Here is a 25634-nt window from a genome sequence, read left to right as displayed (position 1 = left end):
CAAAGTAATTCAAATCACAAGATGCTTCTGTTACAAAGCAGGTTACTCCCCACGTGCTTGAGCAGAGGTTTGTGGTACAAGAGCCAGACAGAAACCAAAACTGTGTGCTCTGTCGTATCTTGGAGGTGGGCAGAGAACAGGCCAAGCTCCTCCACATTCACTGGAGAAGCATGAAGCCTTGGTACTGGTCTGACTAAAAAGTTCTCCATAGCCTCATTGCACTGGGATTCTGCATGGATCACAGTGGTTTCCCATCTCACCAGGCAGCGGTTACCGCAGTAGTCCTCCTCCCCACCTTTCCTACCACTGCTGGGCCACCATGAAGCCAGGCGTGCAAGAGCCCCAGGCAGAGCAAGCACAGACAAAGAGGTGGTCCAACTGCAACCCTGTGATTAGTGCAGCCTTTCGGGAGGGGAGAGACCTCTCCCCGAACCACTCCTGTTCCATCCCAGAAAAGCCAACGCAAAATGCTTACAGGAAGTTGTGATTACCAGGATCTACCTGTCACTAACTGGTAACTCAAACACCTCCGAGGGCTGCAGTGGTTAAATCTTAAATGTCTCATTTTCCCTGGGAATGTTCTTTCTTACAAATCCAAGCTGGAGAAGCCTGCACAGTACAGTCTGTATTAGACCTTCCCAAAGATAAATTCTGTTTTTTCAAGCCCAGGGTTTTCATGCTATCACTATGATCGCGAAGAACTTCAAAGTTCTGTGCAGCTGAATTTCATACAAGTCTAACCAGATACATTTGCATATGACAGCACTTACCAGTGCGAGACATTTTGTAGTTACTTAAATGGACTCTTCTTTCCCCAAAATGGAGATACAACACACACCCCCTGCCAGGAGAGAAAGGCATCAGTGGTCAGAGCTGCTTCCAGCTTGAGCGGACTCAAACTGAGCTCTCAGTCTTCCACAGAAGACCACAAAAACGGGGCTGTAAAGGCCCTGGAAGCAAGGGCAGCTTCAGTCTCTGCCAAAGCAGGCCGCGCCAGGGGAGTAAGAAACAATTATAAAAATGGTGGCGCCCCATCTCCTACTGACATTTTGGCTCCCAAACAGAGTCCTGAACTTGGATGGGACCAGCTGCAACACCACTGTACTGTGATCTCTTTAAGGAAGTAAAATTCCTTAAAGGACTTCTAGTTCCTAAAGGTTTTGATTTACTAGAATACCAGAGGGGGGAAAAAAATCAGGAGGAGTTTTTCTGACACGTAAAGGGAACCTCAGACCAAATGCTCAGAAAGGAGATGTTTTTTGGATGTTTTGAACAGCTGGGCTGAGAATGACACATCAAGAGCTACCACCCATTTGGGGGAAGATCCCAAGTTCAGGAAACTATTTCTTGTTTGGGTAAGAGTTGCATAAATTTTCTTGTGTGTGTAAAACTCTCATGGTTTCCACCATTCTTTTTCTCCATGCAGAAGCAAGAACTTCCAGATGTACAAAAGACCCCCATTTCTCTTACTTGATAAGAAAGGCATGCTTTCAGAGCTGTGAAACAACAGCAACTACCAAGCTCTAGAAAACCAGGAAAACTGGTTTCTGTCCTGTAAAATTCTAGGCAGCCTCTTTCATGAAGACAGAGTTCTCCATAAACCTGACAGAATCAAATCGCACGCACAGGGGTAAACTGGAATTCTCAGCAGGTCTGTGAAACCTGGATAAGGGAACTGTTACTTGGCTAACTGCATTTCTGCCACGAGCCTTCCCTGACGTAAGAATCCCCTGAGGCGAGAGGAGGCTTAACAGGAGTCAAGGGCACCAAGAGAAGCGCAAAAATAAGGCCCAAAGCTCACAATAAGTTTTATAAGAATATAACTTTTGTAAAAAGGCTAGAGACAATGCTATACAGACTGAAGCGTTTTCTTGGAACATTTCCAAAGCCAGAGGAAAATTACAACTTCATAAATTAGCATGTAAGAAAAAATTGTCATAAGACAATTCCAGATGATCTACCCTTAAGACAAAGCTTATATGAATTTTCCAATCATTTTCCTAAATAATTTACCCTCTCATTTCCCTTATAAAGTTATCAGAAGAATTTAGTATTAACATGCGTTTTACAACCTCACAGGTTTTACAACCATTAAACAGAATAAGAGTTTCAAGTACTAGATTTTTAATCCTTCCCAATGTACTCGTGCATTCGGTTTAATGGATGTCGAAAGGCAGCAGTAGTACAGGGTGCGCATGCACCCAGCTCTTCGCGTTGAGATACTAGTTGGGTGAAAATATGCGGTGTATTGAAAGATGCTGGCAGGATTTCTAATTAAGGAGTTTGACTGTTTTAAGGTATTTTATTCTGTATATGTCCTTAATGTAAAACCTCGGTGAAGGGGAAGATTTTGACAGCTGTGTTCCCTTTCTTAGCAGTTCATGGAAGCTGACACCACCCTCCCTAATAATAAAGAGAATTCAAATTTTGAATAAGGGTGCTTGAATATGAGAAAAATAACCCCACTAGATTTCTCTACTGTAGAATCTAAATAAGTAATTTTTTCTAGTGTTCTAGTCATGTTCTAACTAGCTTTGCATTTTAAGTTAGTCTATTATTTTGAATATCCTTGTTCAAAGTCAGAGACCTGAGACAAAGCACAAATTAACAGATAAAGCTGTCTGGCTCTTGAATACTAACATTTAATTTGAACTCAGTATCTTCAGGAGTACGCCTCTGCAGAAATTTGATGCTGAATGAATTGATTAACTGCCTCTGCTCTTGTTTCCGCTTTCTCATTTTTTCACTAATGTGCCTACAAGCTGAAAGCAAGAGGCAGACAGGACCAAGCTTAGGTAAAATCTCCCCATTTCTGAGACGAGAAAAGGAGGCATGAAGGAAATTTGTACGGCTGTTCACAGATTAGAAGCAGCATTCCAGAATTCTCTACCCTGTCCTCCCCTCAGCACACACACAAAGTACAAGAAAGGATTCATAAATCCTCACTGCTCTTGTAAAAGAGTCAATTAAGCCTGTCATGAAGGTATCTAATGTGGAGGATTTCTCTGAGCTAGAAAAACAACCTGACAGTTTGGGTTTTGAGTTTCCTGTCCACATTAGCAAAGCCCACAAAAATTACATCTTTGCATGCTAAATTTATGTACAATAACTCAATTACATGCTATTTAAATTCCAGTCACCTTCTACATTGCTTGCTGGTTTTAGTTTTCTGGCACTTGCTGTATTTTCACGTGCTTCAAATAGAAACACTGATTAATGTTTAAAGCTCTTTGCTCATTTGTCTTCGGGAAAAATGACATCACGCTCTTTTGTGAAGTTCATATTGATTGCCAGAGCAGGAAAGGACAGGAGTTTAGGTACAAGAACTTTCAATTCGAAAACAAAATGGTCAGCTTCAACTATCATACATAATTTCCTTCATTTAATGAGCATTATGATCTAACAGGTATTAAGAAGGTAATGAAGCGTTAGTACTGGCACAGTCGGCAGCTAGCTGTCAGATACCAACAAATCACAGCATCTGTTAATCCTAAGCAAAGGCTTGATTCCTGCTCAAAGTAAAACAATCACAGAAGGTTTCAAAAAGGCACCTGTCACATGAGTGAGGAGAGAACGGGGATATGGTCGTATTTTAAGGCTTCTGCAAAGTTACACAGGGAGAGATGTTTTAAAAAGCAAAGACTTTAGACTTAAGAAAACCTCCCTTAGAAGAAATAAACAAATCATTAACTGCTTCAGACTATTCACAGTAACAGAACTAAAACCAGCCCTAAACCTAAAACCCTGGACCTGCTCTGACCATTCCCTGATCCCGCTGCTCAACAGCACCCATACCTGCATCTGTGAGGCAAGCGAGGGCTGCTTCCATCGCTCACTTCCTTCTGATTTCAGGTAAGGTACACGAGCAGGAAAAGATCATCTGGTAAATAACGCACAGAATTAAACAGAATCCACGTGGTGCAGGATTTGAAACAGGAAACATTTGTTCGATCTTGCAGCTAGTGAACAGAAACACATAAACACAAAGCAACCCCACAGCACTGTGAAAACACATCCTGTATTGACTTTTCTGTGCATCCCTGTGCATTTTCAGGGCAACTAGTCTGGAGACCAGTTACTCTACACGCGGGGGGCTTCTCTGCTTGTTTTTAGCTTCTTCTAGGCTGTTGGGAAGCAGGTATTTCCACACAGGCTGGACATAGCTAAGGCATCTGAGCAGGGATGGCTATTGGAGGCTGAAGGGTACCCTGCTGCACGTGCCAAAGCGAGCTAAGACGACTGGCAACACAGCGTCTTCAGCACCAGGTGCTAGTGCCCTTATACTGCCTCCAGAAGCGCTGTTTTTAGCGAAAACCCCTAAAAAAATATAAATTTATCTCTATCAGTGCTTTGGTTGTAATTTTGCCTGAGCCCATGTGATACACTATACCATGCTACCAAACTGCACTATACTGTATTCCACGAGGAATCCAAATGCATGGATTTTAGGCTGTTTTGAAGAACACGTAAGCAATCGTCCCGTAACACATCACTAGATGGAAACACACACTCTTGGACAGCTTAGAAAAACATGTTTTCTATTTATTTAAAAATAAGTTTGTAGTTACTACATTGCAGTGACAGTAATTCTTACACATACATTCTAGTTTGTATAAAAGGATTCAAAGTATTATGCATCAAAACTAACATAGAAAGTGTCCACGTAACAGTAAAGAAATTTCCAATCCATATGTACAAAAAGAAAGGGCACTGTTATCCTGGTGAGATACTTCAGGTTATAACATGATAATCCAGGTTTCTGGAAGGAAAAAAACCTTGATAAAGCTAAAGAATTATAGTTTTCAAAACCGTTACTCATTACATACAACAGATTTGTGTTTTACATAATTCTGTACAAAATAAGCGTTATTTTTACTCTGAAAATGTGTCAGTTTCAAAATTAACCTTCCTAGGTCATTTCCTCGAAGTTGAGCTCTGTTCTATACATATTTAAACATTATGACAGAATTTAATTCACACAAGATCATTATCCAGTTGTCCGCCACACCTCTGCAGTTTTAGTATGGTCCAAAAATGTAACTCCTGTACGGTCTCAATGTTTTCGCAAACCAACATACACAGCTGTAAGCACAAAATAGGGCAGGTACATCATACAGGCAGGTGCACATGATAGGTACGCCTATTTCTTTCTACTCCTAATTTGTACGACCTCGTTCTTTGTTCTTTCAGGGTAGAAATTCATAGTACAGTACTACCTTCCCTCCCTAAAATGTATTGTTTGCATTATTTGAAGTGAATTTCCTGATGTATTTATCTGCATTAAAAAGGATCCAAATGACTACTTGTCTCACTACCTACCCCCTAAAAGCTAAATTTATTCACCTTCATTTTATTGCAGCATATAAGGTTTCTCTCTAGCGTGCCTTGAGGCTGTGGTACCTTTGGGAAAAGGTGGGGGGCGGGGGGGGCAGGGGAGCTAATCACCTTTTTCTGCAATTTAAGATGGCTTTTAATCTAGCTCTCCTGGCGTGTTTCCTCTCTAACACACTGTAAAATGACACGGCGAATCCCCACTGTAAAATCAGCACAAACGCAAGAGCACCTAGAGGTTAGCTCTAGTGTAAAAGCTACCTTTTCATTTCCCCCCCACAGCAGAACGTGTACAAGCTGTGTTCCCGGTTCAGAAACGGGAAGCTACATGAGCTGTCAATACCAGATTTGTTGTTGGAAACACGTTGTCAAGCCTTGGCCAATTTTACAAAATTTAATACACTTTCCTCCATGTATGAACAAGCATGTATATACAATAATTTACAGCAGAAAACTAACAGCCCTTTTATCAGTTCAGTATCAAGGTCCCTTGGAAACCAGTTTCTTACAAGAACTTCAGGGATAAAAGAAAATATATTATATAGTAATTTTACACAGTTAATTTGTCTTCATTAGGTAGTAAACAGAAAATGAGCTTTTGCTGTTTCTGGGTGAGGTTTTAAAGCCCTCTACCTCTGTATCACAGCACCGCTGCAGGGTTGTATTCAAATTCTTGTTAAACACTCAACTGTTTAAAAAAAGGCAAAAAGAAAAAAATAATCTGAAAAACTACCGTGGACAAAACGCACTACTTTAGAATAAGGTAAGGACTCAGGACACAATGTAACTATTGTGGTATGGCTCTATCTTGACTGACCAGCATTATGTTAAAATTACCTCAGCAAGATTCGCGCGCTTCAAATTAAATGTGAATGTTGATGAAAGTGAGCTTAAAAACCTCTAACCTCTGATCCACTATGTAAGTATGGGGTGAAAGGGTCCCACCCAGCTAAGCCTATTGCTTTTATAGAACCAGTCGACCATTTAACATGTGCCTCGATTCAAATTACATGCTAAAGCATTTACTTGCAGTCCTTGATCCAACAAACACGAGCAAAAGATGTAACAACGTGGTGTAAAAATTGTAACAAGCCTGAAGGTACTGGATGGACAGCCTATTTTTTGTGTCGTACGTAGTCTTTTTGGTAAGACAAAAGCCTCTGGCACAGAATCAGAATTGGTACTTGAAAAATACTTGTACAGCAATACAGTGAGTAAGTTGTCTCTACACTACCATTTATTTTTTTTTATAGATATTCATATATCCTACGTGCTGCATCAGGGTCCTTTATCAATTTATAGTTTTACAAATATTAAGCCATAGTAATATTTAACTCAACCAACTCAATCTTACAAGTCTATCAACAAACTCATCACATGTACAAACCGGACACTGTACAAATAAACATATGCAAATATATATCACAGCAGTCTAATCACTGGAGGAAGACATTTGTCTGTAGAGTTGCATCACTGGCCACTGCCGAGTGACAAAGAGCTCTAGTTCAATATTGACAATAATGAACACTACAGTGGCAAAATTTAAGTTCAGTTCCCAGAGCACACACCGACAACAGAAACAAAATGGCTAAGGCGTTAAGTCTGTGGGCACAGGTACAATGATTTCTGTCACACGGTTAGAGCACACTGGCATCACAGAAACAGAAGTTATCTCCTCATCAGTAGTTAGAGAACACACTGTTATGAAGATACCACTCAGCGGTAAATACCAGTTTTAACGTTTCCCAGCATAGAGCAGAAATACCAGAACAGTATCCTCATATCCACGTCAAATATAAATGAATTTAATGAAGAAAACTGCATTAATTGCTGCCGGGTCTGTCAGATCGTCTGCGGGCATATGACCACGAACCTATGTTATTTACAATGCAAATGTCAAACAAGCACACAAGATTTTGATACTCCATTTTCTGAACCAGTTGCAGGTACTCGAGGTGGCACTATAAAACATGCATATAACCATAGTTCTTAAATTCTTTCAGAACACTGACCAACAGTTTATTGCTCACATTTAAAAACTTAAGACTTTGTAATCAAAAGCTCTTTTTTCTGTGTTGATACAGTACGTCACAACAACCTCAAAGAATACATTTTTCCAACCAAAATGCACAGTCTGATGGTGACCAAAGTCTCATAAATAAAGTCTGCAACCTAGTGAAATTAAATTATAAAAATATAACTTTTAAATAAATCTGGTATTCATTTTTAATAAGTTTTTAGTGTTGCTTCTATTAAAAAAATCTGACCCAAATTACCCACAATTTCTTTTAAAAGGAAGAACATGAATATGTCTAATATGAGTTAAAAAATGACTGGCTAAAGTCACCGGTATTACTGGGTGGGAAGCAGTACCCATGTCTGCAGGTAAGGCCTTCTATTCTCGTAAAATTAAGATGTACGATTCTCTACCTACCATTAAGGGAACGTGTATCATTTCGGTCTCCAAAACTTACATACAAGGTATTTTCGATATATAAATATATACATAAACATGCCATATAAAACATTATTACAAATGGAGTAAATACAGAAGTTGAGTTTTAGATAGAACCTATTTCATATATTACAATGCAGATAACATCAGGAAATTACACGTTTTCAAATGATTGCCTTCATCAGTGAGATCTGGCAAAATTAACACGCAGAATCAATTAGCTTTGAATTGCGACGCTGTACTGCAACTGTACGACCATAGCTTATCTTACCACGCGCTTAGTGACTGTTTTAACTGAATGATAAATGCTTGTTAGAAAAATAAATATATCAACAAATGAAATGCAAACTAATCCCTGCTCCCCTAATTCATATCCGTAACAATTCAAAGAGGATCTGGAAAATATTTTAGTCTTTTTTTTGGTAGCAGAACGCATAATTAATTACAGAAAACTAGGTATGGTGGGTACCAACTTGCTACCCACAGTAGCAAGAGACAATATTTCTATTCCGCTTGGTGCCAGATACCAGCGTTCCTTGTTCAACCATTTAATCTTTTTTTTAATTTTGTAACAGAAAATAAAGAGTGAAGAATTAGGCCTCAAATAAGTACATGGAATCTGTGCAAATGTAAGGTCTTAATTCTGTATGCCCTCCCTTCCACATATAGCAGATGATGTTTGTTTAAAAGAAGAAAAAAAATATTATAAAGTCAGGGTGTACAGAATTGAGGTTTCACTTCAGGTTTATTTTTTCAACTAAAAGTTAGGGTCACACACAAAAAAAATCTTTCACACCACCCAAACTTCGAAAATAAAGTATAACCAGAAAATTTTGGTTACATTTTTGTACCATACCAGATCTCAGAAAATATGACTACTTCTGTATTTTTTTCCCTTAAAACTGGACAATACTTTTTTTAAGTGATAGAAAATGGTATTAAAGTTTGTTTGTAAAGGTATAAAATAACTAAATGTACCATAAACAAATAAATAACTGCTTTTCTTTTCCAGAGCAGTACATATAACAATACATTCCCCTAAGTCATATAGTTATCATTTACAATAGACAACTTAATTTTACTAAGGATGCAAGAAATAATAGAATACAAGGCACAATCATTAAATGGAATTTTTCTTTAGGGTGTATATTGACTTATGTCAGCGTGATATACCATAAAAAGTGCAGAAAAACACAATGTGCAATGAGACCACTGTATAAAACATGATTGCATAAAAAGTGATTTGGCCTTTTAACCTCAATAATTGAAAATAACCAATCTTCCCCTTAAAATTAAACTATAAAGTATGACATTTTAAAATTTATTTTCAATTCTAGTGCTATCTAAAAAATCCTGAAAAAAATTTATACCTGGGTAATATTTTGTATGTATGTGTTTATGTATCTATTAATATATACACATACACTCCTCTTTGTAGGTCATTTTAGCCTCTTGAGCATGTCTAAAGTTGTAGAAACAACAATCGATCTGGATCGGAAAGTAAACATCGTAATTCCATACCTGTCCTGTTATTTCCTTGAATCCTTTAACCAATGAAACATTTTGTCTAAACCATCTCTGTCAAAGGACCCCACCAGTGCATTATTTTCTACCAGAAGTACCAAAAAGGATACATTTCAGAACAATGTTAACAACTTACTATTTGAAACAATACACAGCTTTTATCACTGCAAATGGTATGCTGTACTGACACTCAGAAAGAAAAAAAAAGGCTTTCCACTGCACTGATTCTCAGTCTTTGGCACAATAAACAGAGATTTAGTGATTGATACAAGAATCAAGGTCTGAAAAATTAGACATTAGTCAAACTTTTTCCAATGTGGATATATATATATATTTGAGATTACATTTTTGCTATGTTTGGCAGAACTTGGATAAACCAACAGCCTGTGCTAGGCTTCCTTTGCAGTTGAACGCTCTGTCACTACTGAAATTAAGCATTTTCAGATTAGCAAAGTTTGGTATTTTTGTATTAAATAGAAACGTAAGTGAATTTACTGCCACTGTTTGTCAAAATCTGCCTTCCTAGGCAACTGGACTTTACAATCAAAGCGTACCTTGCTTGGTCAAAAATAGACTTCTGTTTTCGGTCTGTGGCATTAAAAGTTCTATCATTCTTTTTTAACTGTGTAGAGATACTACGCGCTACTAGAGCGGAGTAGTTCTCAACTCCGTACGTCAGTCAGAAATTGCTTCCATTATTCTCAACTGTGAACAAAATGACTGTTGAAATGCATAACCTATTTGGAGGGCAATAAATAGCAAAAGTTTAAAATATATATTTCTTTCAAAGAATGTTCTTTCAGTTTATTTTTTGCTAGATTTTTCTCCCCAAATCAGAACATATTCTTCTAACCCATAATAGCAGCAGGGAAGCAGAAGTCTGTTCTGCTCTTCCTTAACTGTACCTGCTTCATAGCATTCTGAAGTAAAAACCTTGGTAAAAATTACCAACCAATTAAATTAGCTTTTGCTTTTTCAGTCAACTTCCGGACTCTGCCTCTGCTAGATGTTCCAAAAGTTAAGGAGGTGTCTTCGAACAACAGCTGCCTTTGCTCTTCCTCAGAGTCATCTTCATTGTAAAAGGCTGTCCTCCTACCCTGGTTTCTAGTTCTCATGTGAGGTTCAGAATCTTTAAGCTCTTCAGACCCCTCCTCCATAGGCTCATCTATCTTTTTCCTCCTGCTTCTTGTTTGCATTTTAACATTCGCAGGAACTAAGAGGTCTGAGCCTGGCTGATGGGGCTTTATCTTCCTTTTTGGCTTTCTACCCCCACGGCCTTTTTTTTGTAACAAGTCTTCCTTCATATTATTTTCAGAAAGAGAATTGCATGCAGTAGAAGCGGAGGCTTCTTCTGGTACATCCCTTGTGGTCTGGATTGTATTCTGCTCTGCAACCTTTTGCTGTTCAACAATTTGTAGCTTTTTTGGTTTCCTGCCTCTCTTCTTGTGCACCACTTCACAGCTACTGTTATTGGTCTCCACCTTCGGTTTCCGTCCAGGACCCCTTTTAACTGGAGGTTTTGAAGGCTGTCCTCCGTGTCCATTTACCTGAATGCTTCCTCCTGATGCCAAGGCGTTATTCTTGCAATCTGCTGTAAAGAAATGAGAGTACTTATCACGTAACAGATTTGCATTTACATTCATTTTCACACTGCCTTAATAAAACTCTCACTGAAATATCTGAATGGATTCACAGCGATTGCCAATCTGTCAAAATCCTAGAAACCCAAAGTAGAGCACAGAGAGCTTCACGCCAATATGCAACGAGGACTAACTTTTACTTGGATTTAGCTCAAGGAGGCCTGAAGAAAATAAAAAAAGTAATAATAATTAAAAAAAAAAAACATAAAACAAAAACAAAACACACACAAAGAAGAGAGGGAGCAGCTCAAGTGTTTTTCGTGGCTGATGCAACACCAGTGGAGAAAAACTGCTGTTTGGTACCTGCAAAAGCAAAAAGTTGCTCAAGAAGCATTGCTGCACAGATCGGGAATGCTTCGCGGCAGGTCATCTCTGGAGAAATGAAAAAGTTTCTTTCAGCCTGAGGTAGCATCCTTTTTAGCCAGTTCATTAGACCAGGGTTATTTCAACAAGCGAGGAAAAGGGTAGAAACGTGGGAGACTAACAACAAAGTATACAATTTGTACAGGTTTCTCACATGAAGAGACACACAGCAGAAGGTATTTGCTTGGAGACTTTCATGGGCTCTGAGTTTTTCTTAGGTGAGTGGTACTCAACCTCCTCAGTGGGACACGTCACAGGACCTCTTACGGAGGTGTTCTGACACCACAGCCCTTGCCAGGAACCTGACCAGGAACAGCCTCACAGCCAGCCTCACGGTTCATCCCGTCCTCTGACGGGGCATCCATGCACAGCTCCCGCTGCGTTCAGATGTGCCCCCATCAGGCACTAAAAGCACAGGCCTCCACTGCTACATGATGGATGGGCAGAAGAGGAAGGATCACATCAACAATGTTCAGAGACCTCTGACACGACCAAACATCTGGCCATGTAACGGGTACATACTTAGCCGTGCAACATGGTAACAACAGAGGTGTTTGTGAGAAAGCTTGCAAGGAATGGCCAGATAATTGAACTGATCAGAGCACAAGCTGCTTTTTCAGAAGCATGGATGAGTAAGAAAGAACAGATAATCCTCAGGGAGAGGAGGACTACAGTGAGTAACTGGATTAATTAGGTGGGGTCCAATTTGCAGACTACTGTTTCTCCACCTTCAGAGAAAAGATGCTTAGTGGACCTAGCTGCTTCACAGCAGCTTCATAATGGTTCAAAGCTCCTCCATGAACAGGAAAGATTTTAGGATGATGAGATCTTATTTCACTTGCCACAGAAGCTTTGAGCTTTAAGGTATCCAGACATCAGAAGACCAAGCCAGGTCAGTCACAAGATTACGTGAAAACTAGGTCCAGTCAATCCATGCAAATATACTAAACTGAAGCAGCAAACACTGCATAGTTCTGTTTTGCTGTGGCAAAAAAATAAAAGAACGAAGCTGCAGCTGGGATGCTCTGATCTTTGTGCTTGTGGAAAGCATCATCATACTCAGCGTCACTGACCCAAATATAACCCACCTAGGTTTTATTAGGTAAAACCCACAGGGTTTAAAGTGTGGCCCTGCAGAAGTCTGCTTTGGGATCTGAGAACTCAAAACATGACACTTGTAATAACTTAAATGAAGGTAGATATATGATAACATACCAAAATTGGCTAGACAGCAGTTATCATGCCATGGAAATGGTGTTAAGAGTAGTCAAAACCGTGCGTATTTATCAAGAAGGAAACTAACTGTGACTGAGTTGTTCCATTAGACTTCCCTATTCTGCTAAATAGTAAGGCATACTCATTTACCCGCCTCCAAATCATCACAACTCAAGGGCAACGCTACAGCCACAATATCAAAAACTGGGGGGAAGTTCCAAAGAAACTCTGTACCTTGTTGATTAACAGTGGAAGATTTCACTTTGCGCTTGATTTGCTTCTCTTTCTCGGGATTTTCTCTTGTGGAGTTATTCCTAGTGTTATGACTGTAATCAGACTGACTAGGGATTGATAAAATATTCTGGTTCTTGGAATGTTTGGTTGAATTCTCCAGTACTAGAAGGACAAAATGAGAAAAAAAAAAGTTATTCAAGGTAAGTAGTTAAGTAGTTTATACCACACTCGATCTTACCTGGCTAAAAAGGAAATAATATTCTGCTACAAACAAACAATTTGAATCAGTGCTCTAGAAGTAACAGAACTTCCTGGATAAAACAACATAGCCGAACTTGTTCAGTTTTCCTCTGAAGAGCCTCAAAGGCCTAGCAGCTTAAAACAGAACCAGACTTCACTGAGACAAGAAATACATTAAATTTCAAAAAAAGAGCACGTTTTATGTTTAAAAACATTCACAGCTTAAAACAATCAAAAAACCCCGACTTGCCTGACTTTCCTGACCCTGCAGTAGTATTAGGCTTTGTAATTAAAGGCTTTATTGTTAAAGGCTTTGCTCCTGAAGAAGTGGATGGTTGCTCTGTAACAGCCACATCTGTTATCCCCCTATTGCTTCTAGTCCGAACAAGGGAAGAGGTTTCAGCTGCTTTTCCATTCATCTGAGGTGGAGCATGTCTCAGCGCTGTTGACCGTGCAGGTGCCGAAGATGAAGTGGTGGCAGAAGCTTCTGCCTTCAGCTGAGGTTTTATTAATCTCCTCTTCCTTTCGGGGCTGCAAAAGGAGAAACAATTTGTACCCTGGATGACCATTTTTTTTATTTTACAGGAATAAATAAAATTAAATGCTAGTGTCTGAGATCATGGGAGTAAAACAAATCATCTCTGTATGATGTTAAAAATATGACATTCACTGCGGAAATTCATGTAGCTCTGAGCCTCTGAAAAGTCAGTCTTTACAATAAACGCTATAGTTATATGACAAAGCACGATGCCATCACTATCCTAACAATGCTGTTTTACTGTATATGTTTAGCAGTTATATGAATTTTAAGCACTTACACTAGGATAGCTCTAAGTGAAGTTTAAAACTCTGCCACACCATAGGGACTTGCATGTCAAAGCTATCCTTCTGCAATATCGGGAATAGTAAAGGAAATATTAAGGAAAAAAAAAACCACACCAAGGTCTACTGTTTAGGTATGTCAAACTCGTGCAGCATTTCATGAATACTGTGAAGGGATTAATGTACCTGGATGCAACACTACTGGAAACTGAGCTGCTTCTGCTTCTTTTTTTCCTTCGTTTCTTTATTGTATTTCTTTTATGAAAGCGTAGGGCAGATTTATAATCTGATAAAATAGAACTTATGTGTTCTTCAAAGAAAGCAGAAAGGCGCAAACTCATGCTGTAGATCTAAAAAAGAAAATCCAGTAAACAAGCAGGTTTTATATTTCCGAAGCATCATTTTACTTATTTATCATTGAACAATAGCTAGAAAAGTAAACTGATTGATATGGAAATGTTTTAAGCAAATTTACAGTCTGTCTCAAAAAGTTTACACTAGTCCATGTGTAGGCTTGCTTTAACTATCTTCATGCTTCTGAAAAGTGTATTACAACTGAAGATCACACACAAAAGGAAAAAATCAGAAAGCGCCACCTTTTCAACTGTTCCTTTTCAGCTGTCTTTCCAGAACACATCCCTTTCTAGCTTCACCAGAAACCAGAGAGATCCTTAACAGAATTTTAGTGTCGTATACTCAGGGTCAAGAAATCTAATTTTCTTCTCTATTAAGTTGCACCCTTATATCCTATATTTGAACATCAGTCTATTCCTCTTATGGATGAGCTGATACTACCAGTGTGTTGGTTGCAACAGGTACAATAAAGGTATTAGGAATTATGTAGGTACACATTTTTCTTCCCCTCCCCCTGCCTTGGATGATTTACAGAGACCCAATCAAACTCAGTTTAGGCCACAACTAATTATCCGAGCACAGTTGCTATTACTTCTGGAAACAAAAAAACCCACAGAAGCGAAATGTCTAGAAACTTTAATGGGGACATGGCACCTTCACAGAATACAAAACACAAAAACAGTATTAAACAGTTGCCTACCTAATGACACACCAGAGAAACTGAGTGCCAGACTAAGCGGCAGGTGTGACAGATTCTGCATGCGTTACTGGAGAGGACATCCAAAGACATTTAGTAAGAAAATATGGGAAAAAAAAACACCTATATAAAAAGCTGATGGATTTAGGTTTACTCTTCAAGTAAGTATCAGTGATGTAAGATGCTAAAAATATCACTGAATGACAAGTCAGAGTAAAAACATCACATTCAACAATTGTGTTGCGTGCACTTAAAGTACACAGAATTGGAAGGTTCTCATGTCAAGAATTTGGATATTCCAGAACCTAAGTAAAATAAAAAAGAGCTAGCAGTGTACTATTATACCAGTCTGTTTGGAACAAACATGAGAAAATACAAAAGCGTCAGAAGAATCTGTGAACCCACATGGAGCGAAGATACTGTCAAGCATTCTCCTATCTTGGGTTGAGGAGATCAGGAAAGAAAAAACACAAAAGAATCCAGACCTGCCCAAAAATCCCTGCCCTTTGATGCAACCAAAAGACAAGTGACTGACTCTTAGGTAGTGAGTGGGATTGTCTATTACTGACAGGAGAGAGGTCACTCATTGATCAGTCCTCCTTGCTGGTCACCTACCAAGGAATTTGTCCCTGCATTTTAAGACAATAAAGTCCTGATGATTAGTTATTTAGAACCACCAAACCTAAAAGCTATTAATAATTCTGGTGTAACACCTAATGCATATTAGAAGAAGAAAAGCTACACAGAAGCCCCGAACATGCAGACGTATATATTTGTAACTTCCACTGCTAGCAGATACTGCACCTACAAGTCAATCTGAAAGAAAATACTAACTGCACAACTGGCAGGGCATTTCAGTATCAGCTCAGTAATAACGGCTTTGTAGGCTCATGCTTTATGTGAACAGTTCTGTTTCCCGGAAATACTATGTGCTTCATTGCAATCTCACCGCATACTGGTGAGCAGCACAGAATTTCATTATCCTCTCCTCTCTATACCTGGATATTTCAGTTTGGGGCAACCTCCAAAGAGGAGTCTGGGGCTCTGTGTGTGTTTTGAAAATCTAGTTTCTTCCCCAAAGTATCAACTGAATTCCACTATTGTGCCCACAACCATGTTTCTACAGATCTTTCCTTCAGCATGGCTCTCCCTTTAGATCCATTTTCCAATACTTACTTTTGAAACACATGAAGAAGGTCAGACCTTTAGGCATTTAAACCGCATACATTCCTTTCCTTTAAAATGCAAAGCTATACTACTTTCTCAGAAATATTCATGTTTGAAGATCAGAAACAATTAAACTTGTTTTTAAAGTAAACAATTATACTGCCTCTCTGCTCTTCCATCCTGCATTTTCCAGATGTAAATATTCTTTCAAACAACCAAAGAAAGAAAATAAAGTCTTACCCTTGATCTTTTACTTGGTGTATAGGCCTTGGAATTGCTGAAAATAAGTCTCACATCTTTACATAACTCCATCGGTGACTCATAGTTGCCAGCTTCCAGTGTTTCTCTAACAGTAGCAAAATCCATAGGAGTGTCAATAATATCTCTATAATCCTGTTAAGAAATAGCACAGCAATGTATCATGATTTTTTTTCCCCCCCAAGTCTTAATGTATCATTTCCATTATGATGCATTTGATAAATCTGTTTAAACCAAACGTCCTCTTTAAATAGGTATGGGAGACTGCTGAAGACATTTCGCTCCTCTCTACTCATACACAATGTAACTCCTCACAGACATACTTGACAGGATCGAGGTTAGATGTTAACTGATACAAGAATGAATTCATTCTGTAAACAGATTTACTGAAATACAAAGCTCAAAATTTTGTGTCCTAAGGGTTATATTACTGACACACTGTCACGAAGATAACTGTGATATGAAAGTGTGACTACAGTAAGCTTTCTGGGTGGCTTAACAGCTCAGATTTCGTATTAAGCCTAATGCTATTTTTACATATTAGCTATAAAATACGAAGTTTGAATATCTGAACCTGATCAGAGGTTTAGCACATCCCTGCTGAAACCTGAGCAGTTTCCCCAAAAGGAGACCTAACAATTGAGGAAAGTAACATTAAAATAACGAAAGATCCACAGGCCTAAATAGGAAATCGGACCTTGTTCAAGCCAATGACAGAACTTTTTTCTTCTGGCTATGGAAAAAGCAGAGGAACAGCCATACGACAGAAAGCTTAAATACCAAAATTAGCCAAAAAGTTAGCTTAATCCATCAGAGCAAGCAGAACCTGTGTGAGTGCCTCTGAACATTAAACAGGTTTGCGACCCCAGGGAGCAGTGTTTCACACCCAAGCCTAGTAAGCTGCTCTGTATCAGCTCATTTGAGGATTTCAAGCATGGAAGGCCACTTGTAGTTTGGCCACGGCATAAAGTTCAGGTTACTTCAAAAGTTATGGTGCCCAATGGCTGCAGAAATGTCAAGACAGACCTACTAGTGACTTCCACAAGAGAAGTATGTATTTTCTCTAATTGGGATGATGTCTCCCACAATAATCACCTCAGAGTGATATTTTAAATAAAATCTTAAGATAGTCTAGACGGAAAGCATGCAAAACCTTTGTTACTTAAAGTAAAACCAGCCTAAAAAAGCTAAGGGAGATCCAAGGCAACACGACTTTTGTGTTAAAATATTCTGTAGTTACAAATAGCTGCTATCTAGGCTATCTGAACTCCAGTGTAATCACCCAAGCAGAAAGCAGAATTTGGGAAAGTTGTTGTTACTACAGTTAATGGTCCACTACAGTTCTTCAGTGGGTACTTTTTCTGCATCAAGCCCAGATGACTGTGATATGAAAATTACTTTTCGTTTTTATACTTCTGAAATGAAAACAAGAAATGATCCATGACAACATTTGTCACATGGAACAATCAAACATATGCACTGCATATATGGCCATTTTTCACTCAGAAAAGGAAAGACGCATCTTAATTGCAAAGCTGTAATTTACTTAACAACAAAGGCATCCCTGCATATGAAACATTTTGCAACTAAAGTATTTGAGCAGCAGCACAATTTCTTTTGAAATTACTTTAAAACCACAATAAGCATTATTATCAGGTGACAACCAAGCACTGAAAAATTTCTGTCAATAGAGCTGCCTGAGGTTTCAATTAAAAGAACTGGAAAAATGGTCACAGTTGAAAAAACCCAAACTACTTAACTGGCTTATAAGCAGCCTTCCCATTCTAAAATACTCACTGGATATTCAAGGAGATCCACTGGTTGTCGAAATGGTTCAGAGTCTTCGCACTGAAAAATGAGGTTCAGCAGCTCCTGGCATTGCTTCTTCCATGACTGAATGTCATATGACTGAGCTCTATTACGTAGCCGCCGCTTTGGCTGATGATCCTGAAATGATGATATTGTCTGGTATATATTAAATAAACTAGCTGTTTTTACAAAATCTAATGGAAAAGGTACCCTGCAGGATATACATTCTAATGAATGAATTCATAACACGCAGCAGCACAGACAGCTTTTACATTGAACAGCTGAATAGAACAACATGTCACTCTAAGCTCAAAACTGTCCAAAAGCTGACATTACACAATAATAAAAACTTTTCCAGTTTTACATTCCTTTGTTTACAAATACATTTCTCATTATTCATAGCCATAAATAATTTTTAAAAATTACCTTTCTTTTTCTAGTGGAAGTTCCTGGCACATTTGTATCTTTCTCTTCTTCCTTTGAGCAAGATAATGAGTCGCATAAAAAGGTTAAAAAAATATAAGCATATATGAGTAGGTGAGTTCTTTTATACTGCACTTATAATTTGAGTCTACAGTTCTATCCCTGTCCCTCTGAGAAGCATTTCATGTGACTGTCAGCTCTGAGAACCTTTCAGAAGTTGAAGAAACATTTAAATTCTCCAGTAAACCGTTAAAGCTCTCTGCACTAAAGGAGAGGAGCCTGGATTTTACCCAGTTTCCCAGCTGATAAAAAGAAACATTTAGTTGACAGAAAAGTACACCCCACTCCCTCACAGTGACTGAAAAGAGTACTTTCGCGTCCAGTAGGACAGAGACAGTGGTCCCGTTTCTCCAGTTTATCAACGCCAGTGTCCAAGACACAACCACTTACCTCATCAGAGTCAGATAACACTTTTTTCTTCATTGCATTGTATAATGGAATTATGTCATAGCAACTCTGGTCTCTGTGTAAAAAGAAACACACGCTAATATTTATTTTCTATCTTCACCTATGGAATCAACTGTATTTTGCCTAGGATAAGGAAAATGTTTATGAAGCCATTCCCAAATAAAATGATAAAGTGTTTAGTGCTATATGAATACTAAGAATACTGCAGTAATAAGAAAAGCTAATCTGCTCAAAAAGCTGTCAAATACTATCTGCGCTTTGTAAAATGTAGACCACTTAACAGTGTCAATGTTTTAAAATTAAAAATTATAATCCCTTATCATGAATTTATTAGCATCAGAAAAATCTAATACTATACCACATAAAGGGCTTTGGGGCCCATCTAGCTTTTTAAGAAACACTACAGCAGACTTAAGTGTACAAAAGCGCAATTTAGCACATTAGCACCCACAGTGTAAGACATTAAGTATAATGTTTATTTGTGCAAATAAATGCTGCTATTGTATAAACCTGCATAATTACATCAGCAAAACAAATGCCGATTTTCAATTCTTGTATAACATTTCAAGCTCCTACACAAAAGAAAGCCCAAAGGTGTTCTTCTACGTAGCAATACAAACCACCAGAAACAAAGAGTAAACTCTCAACGACTCTACACTGGAATCATAATCCATGATGCAGGCTACTGCCATTATCACTAGAATAGCGGGGGGGGGGGGGGGGGGGGAGGAAGGTGGTGGCAGAAATCAAGCAACAACCCCTCCGCTTTTCTGCTTCTGAAAAGACTTAGATAACTTCGAGACTAAGCTTTAGATTCTCAGAGGCATCTAGATATTTCAGTCTTGTTAGAACCACAGATTTGCCTTCCATAGTCTAGGCCTTCTACCCTACAGTTAGAACCCGATAAAAAGAAGTCTGGGCTTTATATGCATTGCTAGTTCACTTAAATGAGTATATTAATTAGACAAATGCTATAGACCATTATTAAATAAGAATATCAATGTCTTGCACTGATTTAGCTAAGCCATTAGTAATAGAGAAGCCCTTTAGATACATATCTGTTCCTAAAGGTGCATTTCACTAAAACTTTGAATATAAGAAGCAGTTAAGTATTTTTCTCTCCCCAGCCAATATCAGAAATCACAAGCACTGAAGATATCAAAGATGTATGTATGGAGTCAGAGTCCTAGATTTCCAAATACATAATGCAATACTGATGTTTTTAGGAATACACAAAATAAAAAGGAACAAGATTCAATTTAACACTGAGAAACTAAATCACTAAAGGTGTCAATTTTTATTGAACTAATGAAGTATACTGCCGTTTCTACAAGGTGGGAACAGCAACATTCACTGTGTACAAGAAAATCAAGGCAGTGGTCACAGTTATTTCCTTCTTTCAAAGTCTAGGTCTGCAGATGCGTCGACTGACTGAGGAATCTGACACACTGCTCACTGTGTTTTTCTATAGACAGTAATAAGAATATTTGGAAGACAACTAGCATTGCTGTTCACTACAAAGCCTCCAATTTTTATTTTGCATATCAAACACCGTTTTCAATGACATTATAAATTGTAAAGACTTTAGAATATGCCCACAATTATGTTAACATTGGCAGTATTCAAACTCAAAATTAGAACTCCTATCTATAAATATATCTATCACTCCATGAAGATACTCAGACCCATTTTTATCATTTAGCAGCAAGTCTCTTGAAATAAAATGCCATGCCAATCAATGTATTATAAAATTTCATCTTGTTTTGCAAACTTACGTATTCTTTGTCAAGATAAGCTTTATTCTTTTCTGCCCAACAGCAGACAGCAGCCTTATTCAAGCTGCAGAACTCTCTCACTTTTAAAATTCAGATCTGAAAAGGCTAAATACCTTGGTAAGAGACAGGAATAACAACAAACGTACTAAGCAACTCACTTTATGAAGTGTAGCAGAAGATCTGTGACAAATTTGGCAGATTTGACAATAGGACTTCCGGGTTCATTAAATGTGCGAGTATTATGTTCTATGTACCGGACTTCCCACATTAATGAAGAAAGGCGCCTGTATATGAAAGGAGGGAAGAGGGGAGGGGGCAAAAACAAGTACAGACTTCATTCTAGCAACATATATTAAAGAGGACAAAAAAAGCCTTACATCCTTCTTCCAATGTATTATCCCATTCATCATCCTTTCTTTTTTTTTTTTTTTTTTTTAACATTAGATCAGAAAACATGCACACTTCGATACGTTGCCCTATGAGACCAGCAGAAGGCAGCTCCCTCAGGCTTCCTTCTCTCATGTTATGTCCTGCGGCAATTTATACAAATGGCTTTAAGAATATACAGCTGACACTCCTCAGGAAAATTCAGCTGTGATGCTTCAGCTTTTATTATTTATGACATTCAAAGCTGAGGATTAACAAAATAGTACTAAAAAGTTATTAGAAGTATACATTTTTTCTGACAGATAACGATTAGAATTTCTCACATAGTTCTGATTTAATAGCCTAACTATACAATAGCCACATTATGAAAAATGATGCACAAAATCAAAAATAACTGAAAAAATGAAATCCAAATCTAAAAAATGCAATAAAGAGAAAATACATACTATTTCAAATAAAAACTCTGACAGCACAGAAGTTACAAATACATGCAATCTTCTATTTTCATACTAGGAAAACATGATGAAAAGAAATGCTGCACAAGTGTTTTGTAGAGTGAAGTGTAGCATAAGCATTTAGATGCAATTTAATAATGTTTTTGGTTTCAGCATTTTGTTCTATACAATGCCAGTAGTGACTGGGAAAAGTCACATTTTTTCTGTTTTGTTTTGCATTTTTTAAAAATATACCGCATGCTAAGAGTAGTGGTTTAGAAGAGGAAAAAAAAAAACATTGTAAGGTGAGCCTCATGAAAAGCTACCAAGATCACAAGTGATCTGAACAATCCCTCCTGCAGAAGGTAAGGAAAAAATTTCACTGGAAAGCACAACAAAAGATTTCCTAACCATGCCTCGGCAATACTATGAACTAATAAAACCAGATTTACTGAAGAAGGTGTGCTGATTACCAAAAATAACTGCTTACTCTTTTGACAAGAGAAACAAAATCTGGCAAGAAGTCCTCACCACCTCTGATTGCAAAGCAGAGCATTATAGAAGTGAATACTGCATTACCTTATATCACACAATAAACATGGAAATATGAATGTGCATTATCACATTATAATGTACAAAAAACTTTGCTTTCTGAAAATGAAAAACTGATTTCAATTTAGAATTCAATCTTCATTTAGTACACATAAAGTACTACAAATTAACTCTGAAATTTGGCCCAAAAAGTGCTATCCATGTTTATTCAAAACAAGTATTATAGGGATGCTGATTTTCAAACTAGAAATATCCCAAGAACCTAAATAATTTAAAGGAGCAGAGTCCTACAAAGATAATGTTCACTGAAAAAAAACTAACCCAAAACCAAACAACCCAAAAAACCACCCGGCAACTGCAATCATAGGAAAACGTCAAAACAAGCATCAAAAAGTTGAAACTTATTTTTTTGCTGTCCAACAATTTAGAATTTCACAGCTAACAATTTAAGAAGCTATTTTCTGCGTAGCTTCTGAAGTGACAATTCAAGATTTTTTTTTAAAGCACATTACGACAAAAGCACTTGACGTATTTCTAAGGTTTCTCTTATTTAAAAAAAATTTTTTTTTTTTTTAATTGTAAAGAGGAAACTTAATCTTTTTTACTGAAAGTCATTTTACTGACCTAGTCTCTGGTCCTGCAATTTGAACCTCACATGGAACAAGCCATTTGTGTAAGCAGGAATCTGCATGCCACATAATTCTAAAATACATTTTGGAAAAGAGATGTTCAATCCTTTTTAAAGTTTTGTAAAATGGAAACCTACATGAGGGACAGAAGATGGGAGAAAAGGATAGCGCACACCTGTACCCATCTCCTAGTTGGTTATTACAAGACAGAGCTATGAAAAATATGGTTGGCACTATTTCACAGCAGGAACTGAAACTTGGATCTAACCTGTAAAATCTGCTTTCCAGCCTTTGTTTAATGGTGCTGAGGTCTGTGGGATATGCCACAACAGTGCAATACATAGGGTAAGCTTGAAGATCCACAGGTGCCACAAATGCAGAAGCAATATCTAGAGAGAATGGAAAAAACAATCAAAAGTTATATACCATAGAAGTCCCTTAGTTTCAAGATTTGCCCCCTGCAACATACGCTTCTTCTTCATGTTTGAAATGCATAGCACTTTCCCCCAAAACAACAACTGCTCTAGATATTCCAAACAATGTGTGATATTCTACATATAAAAGTGCTTGCTGAGGTGTATGCTGTAAGTACAATCGCCACAGTGACCACCCATTCTGTTGTGCGTGAAGCGCTCCACTCCGCAGAGACATGGCAAGTGCATGCAAAATACACATTTGAAAAGTAGATATAAATGTATAGCTTCTACATATATTAAGACATGCAGTTCAGTATTGATATTTACAATACAGGCTCATTTAATTTGGTTTTATACTGCCACTCTCCCATCCTCAAACAAAGCAATGCATTAAAAGTTACAGTACTATTTCAGTCTCCTTAGGATATGGGTGAAATCCACAGTCAAAATAAAATAGAAACACATTCTCCTGTCCCTACCTAACAGCAAAGAAGCCTTCTAAAACCAACCCACTGTAATGCTAGAAGACTGCTGAGCAATTTAGTCTGTTCACCTACACAAACTTGGCTTTTTCCTCCTCTCTTAGAAGCATGACTGCTTAAACACATCATTCTAACATTTTATACCTCAAGGGAAAATACCGTAATACAAAAACAGAGAAAGACCTTTAAAGCCTCCCTCAAAAGTCTTTAAAACCAGCAAATATGTTGTTGCTAAACAGACTGCTCTTCTTCTAAAAGCTGTTTACTCTTACGAATGTTCTAGCAACTGCTACTTTGTACCGATATGCACCACATATGCCATAGTTAAATCCCGAACTAAGCAGTATGCTGTACAACATAATGCAACATGTAAAACCATTACTCTTAGATGACACAGTGAAAACAACTAGAATTTAATTTCCTCACAAGTTATTTTAATGTAATTCTGTAATTTGGATTACTACCGTACAGGATATTTCCTTTCTTTTGGAAGCAAAGGGAAGCTTCTTAGGTAGTATGTCACCAGCGAAGCCATACCGTGGGACATTTAGGTATCCGTGTTATTTTGAGAGTTCCATAAGTGTCTTACCTTGCTTCAAGTACTTCAAAAAATCAGTTAAAAAAATTATCTGTGACAACAACATATTTAGGACCATTGTTACCCCAAAACCTATGACTGCTGACTTAACAGTTTGCTTATCACAAAACATACAAAAGACTTATGATTCAGCCTGTATTTCACTGACAGATCTCCATCTCAGACACCCATCTTTAATCACATAAATATTGCAGTGATGTGTTAAACGTTTTAACAATTTTTTAGAAACTAAGGCAATGTGGGGGAGAAAACAGGAATCAGAAAAAGCTAATACAGGGGAAATCTACACATAAGTATCCATTCTCTAAGGAAGTATATAAGATTCCCCCTCTCCCTTGTCTGCTGTAACAGAGTTAATATTCTGTTCATCATAAAGTTTGCAATTTTAACCACACCATGAGATTCTGGTAGCTCAATCAAGTACTTGTTTTTAGCATGTAAAACCCAAACCCCTAGCATATATCAAATTATCTACCAAAAAGGAACAGTTTCCTTTGAAAACAGGAGAAAACTTAGGTTTTATATTTACTCACTATATGAAAAATTCAAAAATGTGCAATGAGAAAGTTTTGTTCCAATTAATCAGAAGGTAAAAGGTGTATTTTATCACATTAATTTTAGTAATTTCAGAAGTACACGAGGATCGTCTGAAAAATACAACACAAAAATGTTTCTCTTGTTATTCAGGATTTACCTAGAGTCATGAGCTGGTTTATCCCTGCAATAATTCTGTCGCACTCTTCGTCTCGGGTCCTGGAACCCCACTCTCCATCCAGAGGTTTGTAGAGCAGTGTTCTACGTTCATCATCTGTTAGAGGAACACTAGTTCCCAGTTCTTCTGGAAATACAGCTAGAATGTAACATGAAAACTAAATAAAATATAAATCTTTGTATCTTGTGGAATTCAAAGATAGGTAACATCATTTTACTAGAAAAACCAAATCCATAGTACTTGATTTGCTCAAAGACATTTTGGATGCATCCGGTATCCTTTCTGTATATTGTATGTTAAATTTAAATCCTTACAATGCAGTTTGGTGTACAGTCAACCATTGGAATAATCTCCCCAGGGAAGTGGTTGACTCTGCCACATCAGACACTTTTAAGGTTTGGCTGGACAGGGTGCTGGGCCATCTTGTCTAGACTCTGCTCTAGACCCTGAGGTCCCTTCCAACCTGGGATTCTGTGAGATTTTCTGAAAAAGTCCTCCGTGAAGCAATATTTATCCTCTTCTGGATAGCTAATTGTGGAATTTATTTTAGAGCTAGCTAAGACACTCCTGCACTACACTTAAAGTTTCTGGGTTTGTTGGTTTGCTTTTTTGTTTGGTTTGGTTTTTGTTGTGGGGTCTGTGTCCCCTC

The 25634-nt window shown here is 37.9% G+C and overlaps 1 protein-coding gene across 4 annotated transcripts in view; it reads right to left on the bottom strand.

The window, feature by feature from the left end:
• Positions 1-4517: 4517 nt before the first annotated feature.
• The window catches only part of PHIP (pleckstrin homology domain interacting protein), a 122216-nt gene continuing 101099 nt past the window's right edge, over positions 4518-25634 (bottom strand). For 3 of the 4 annotated variants that reach the window (XM_064447763.1, XM_064447765.1, XM_064447766.1), the window contains 11 exons: positions 24968-25123; positions 23046-23166; positions 20934-21059; positions 18983-19055; positions 18536-18586; positions 18098-18247; positions 16283-16435; positions 14011-14174; positions 13253-13533; positions 12763-12924; positions 4518-10901 (listed from right to left, as the gene is read on the bottom strand). In XM_064447763.1, coding sequence (XP_064303833.1) covers positions 10255-10901; positions 12763-12924; positions 13253-13533; positions 14011-14174; positions 16283-16435; positions 18098-18247; positions 18536-18586; positions 18983-19055; positions 20934-21059; positions 23046-23166; positions 24968-25123 — 2084 coding nt within the window. In that variant the 3' untranslated portion in view covers positions 4518-10254. The remainder of the gene's footprint in view (positions 10902-12762; positions 12925-13252; positions 13534-14010; positions 14175-16282; positions 16436-18097; positions 18248-18535; positions 18587-18982; positions 19056-20933; positions 21060-23045; positions 23167-24967; positions 25124-25634) is intronic. The other variant, XM_064447764.1, reaches the window with a different exon arrangement.

This window comes from Phalacrocorax carbo, chromosome 3 (assembly GCF_963921805.1).
Source record: "Phalacrocorax carbo chromosome 3, bPhaCar2.1, whole genome shotgun sequence".
NCBI classification, from domain to species: Eukaryota; Metazoa; Chordata; class Aves; order Suliformes; family Phalacrocoracidae; genus Phalacrocorax; species Phalacrocorax carbo.
This window is presented reverse-complemented; position numbering and strand designations above follow the sequence as displayed.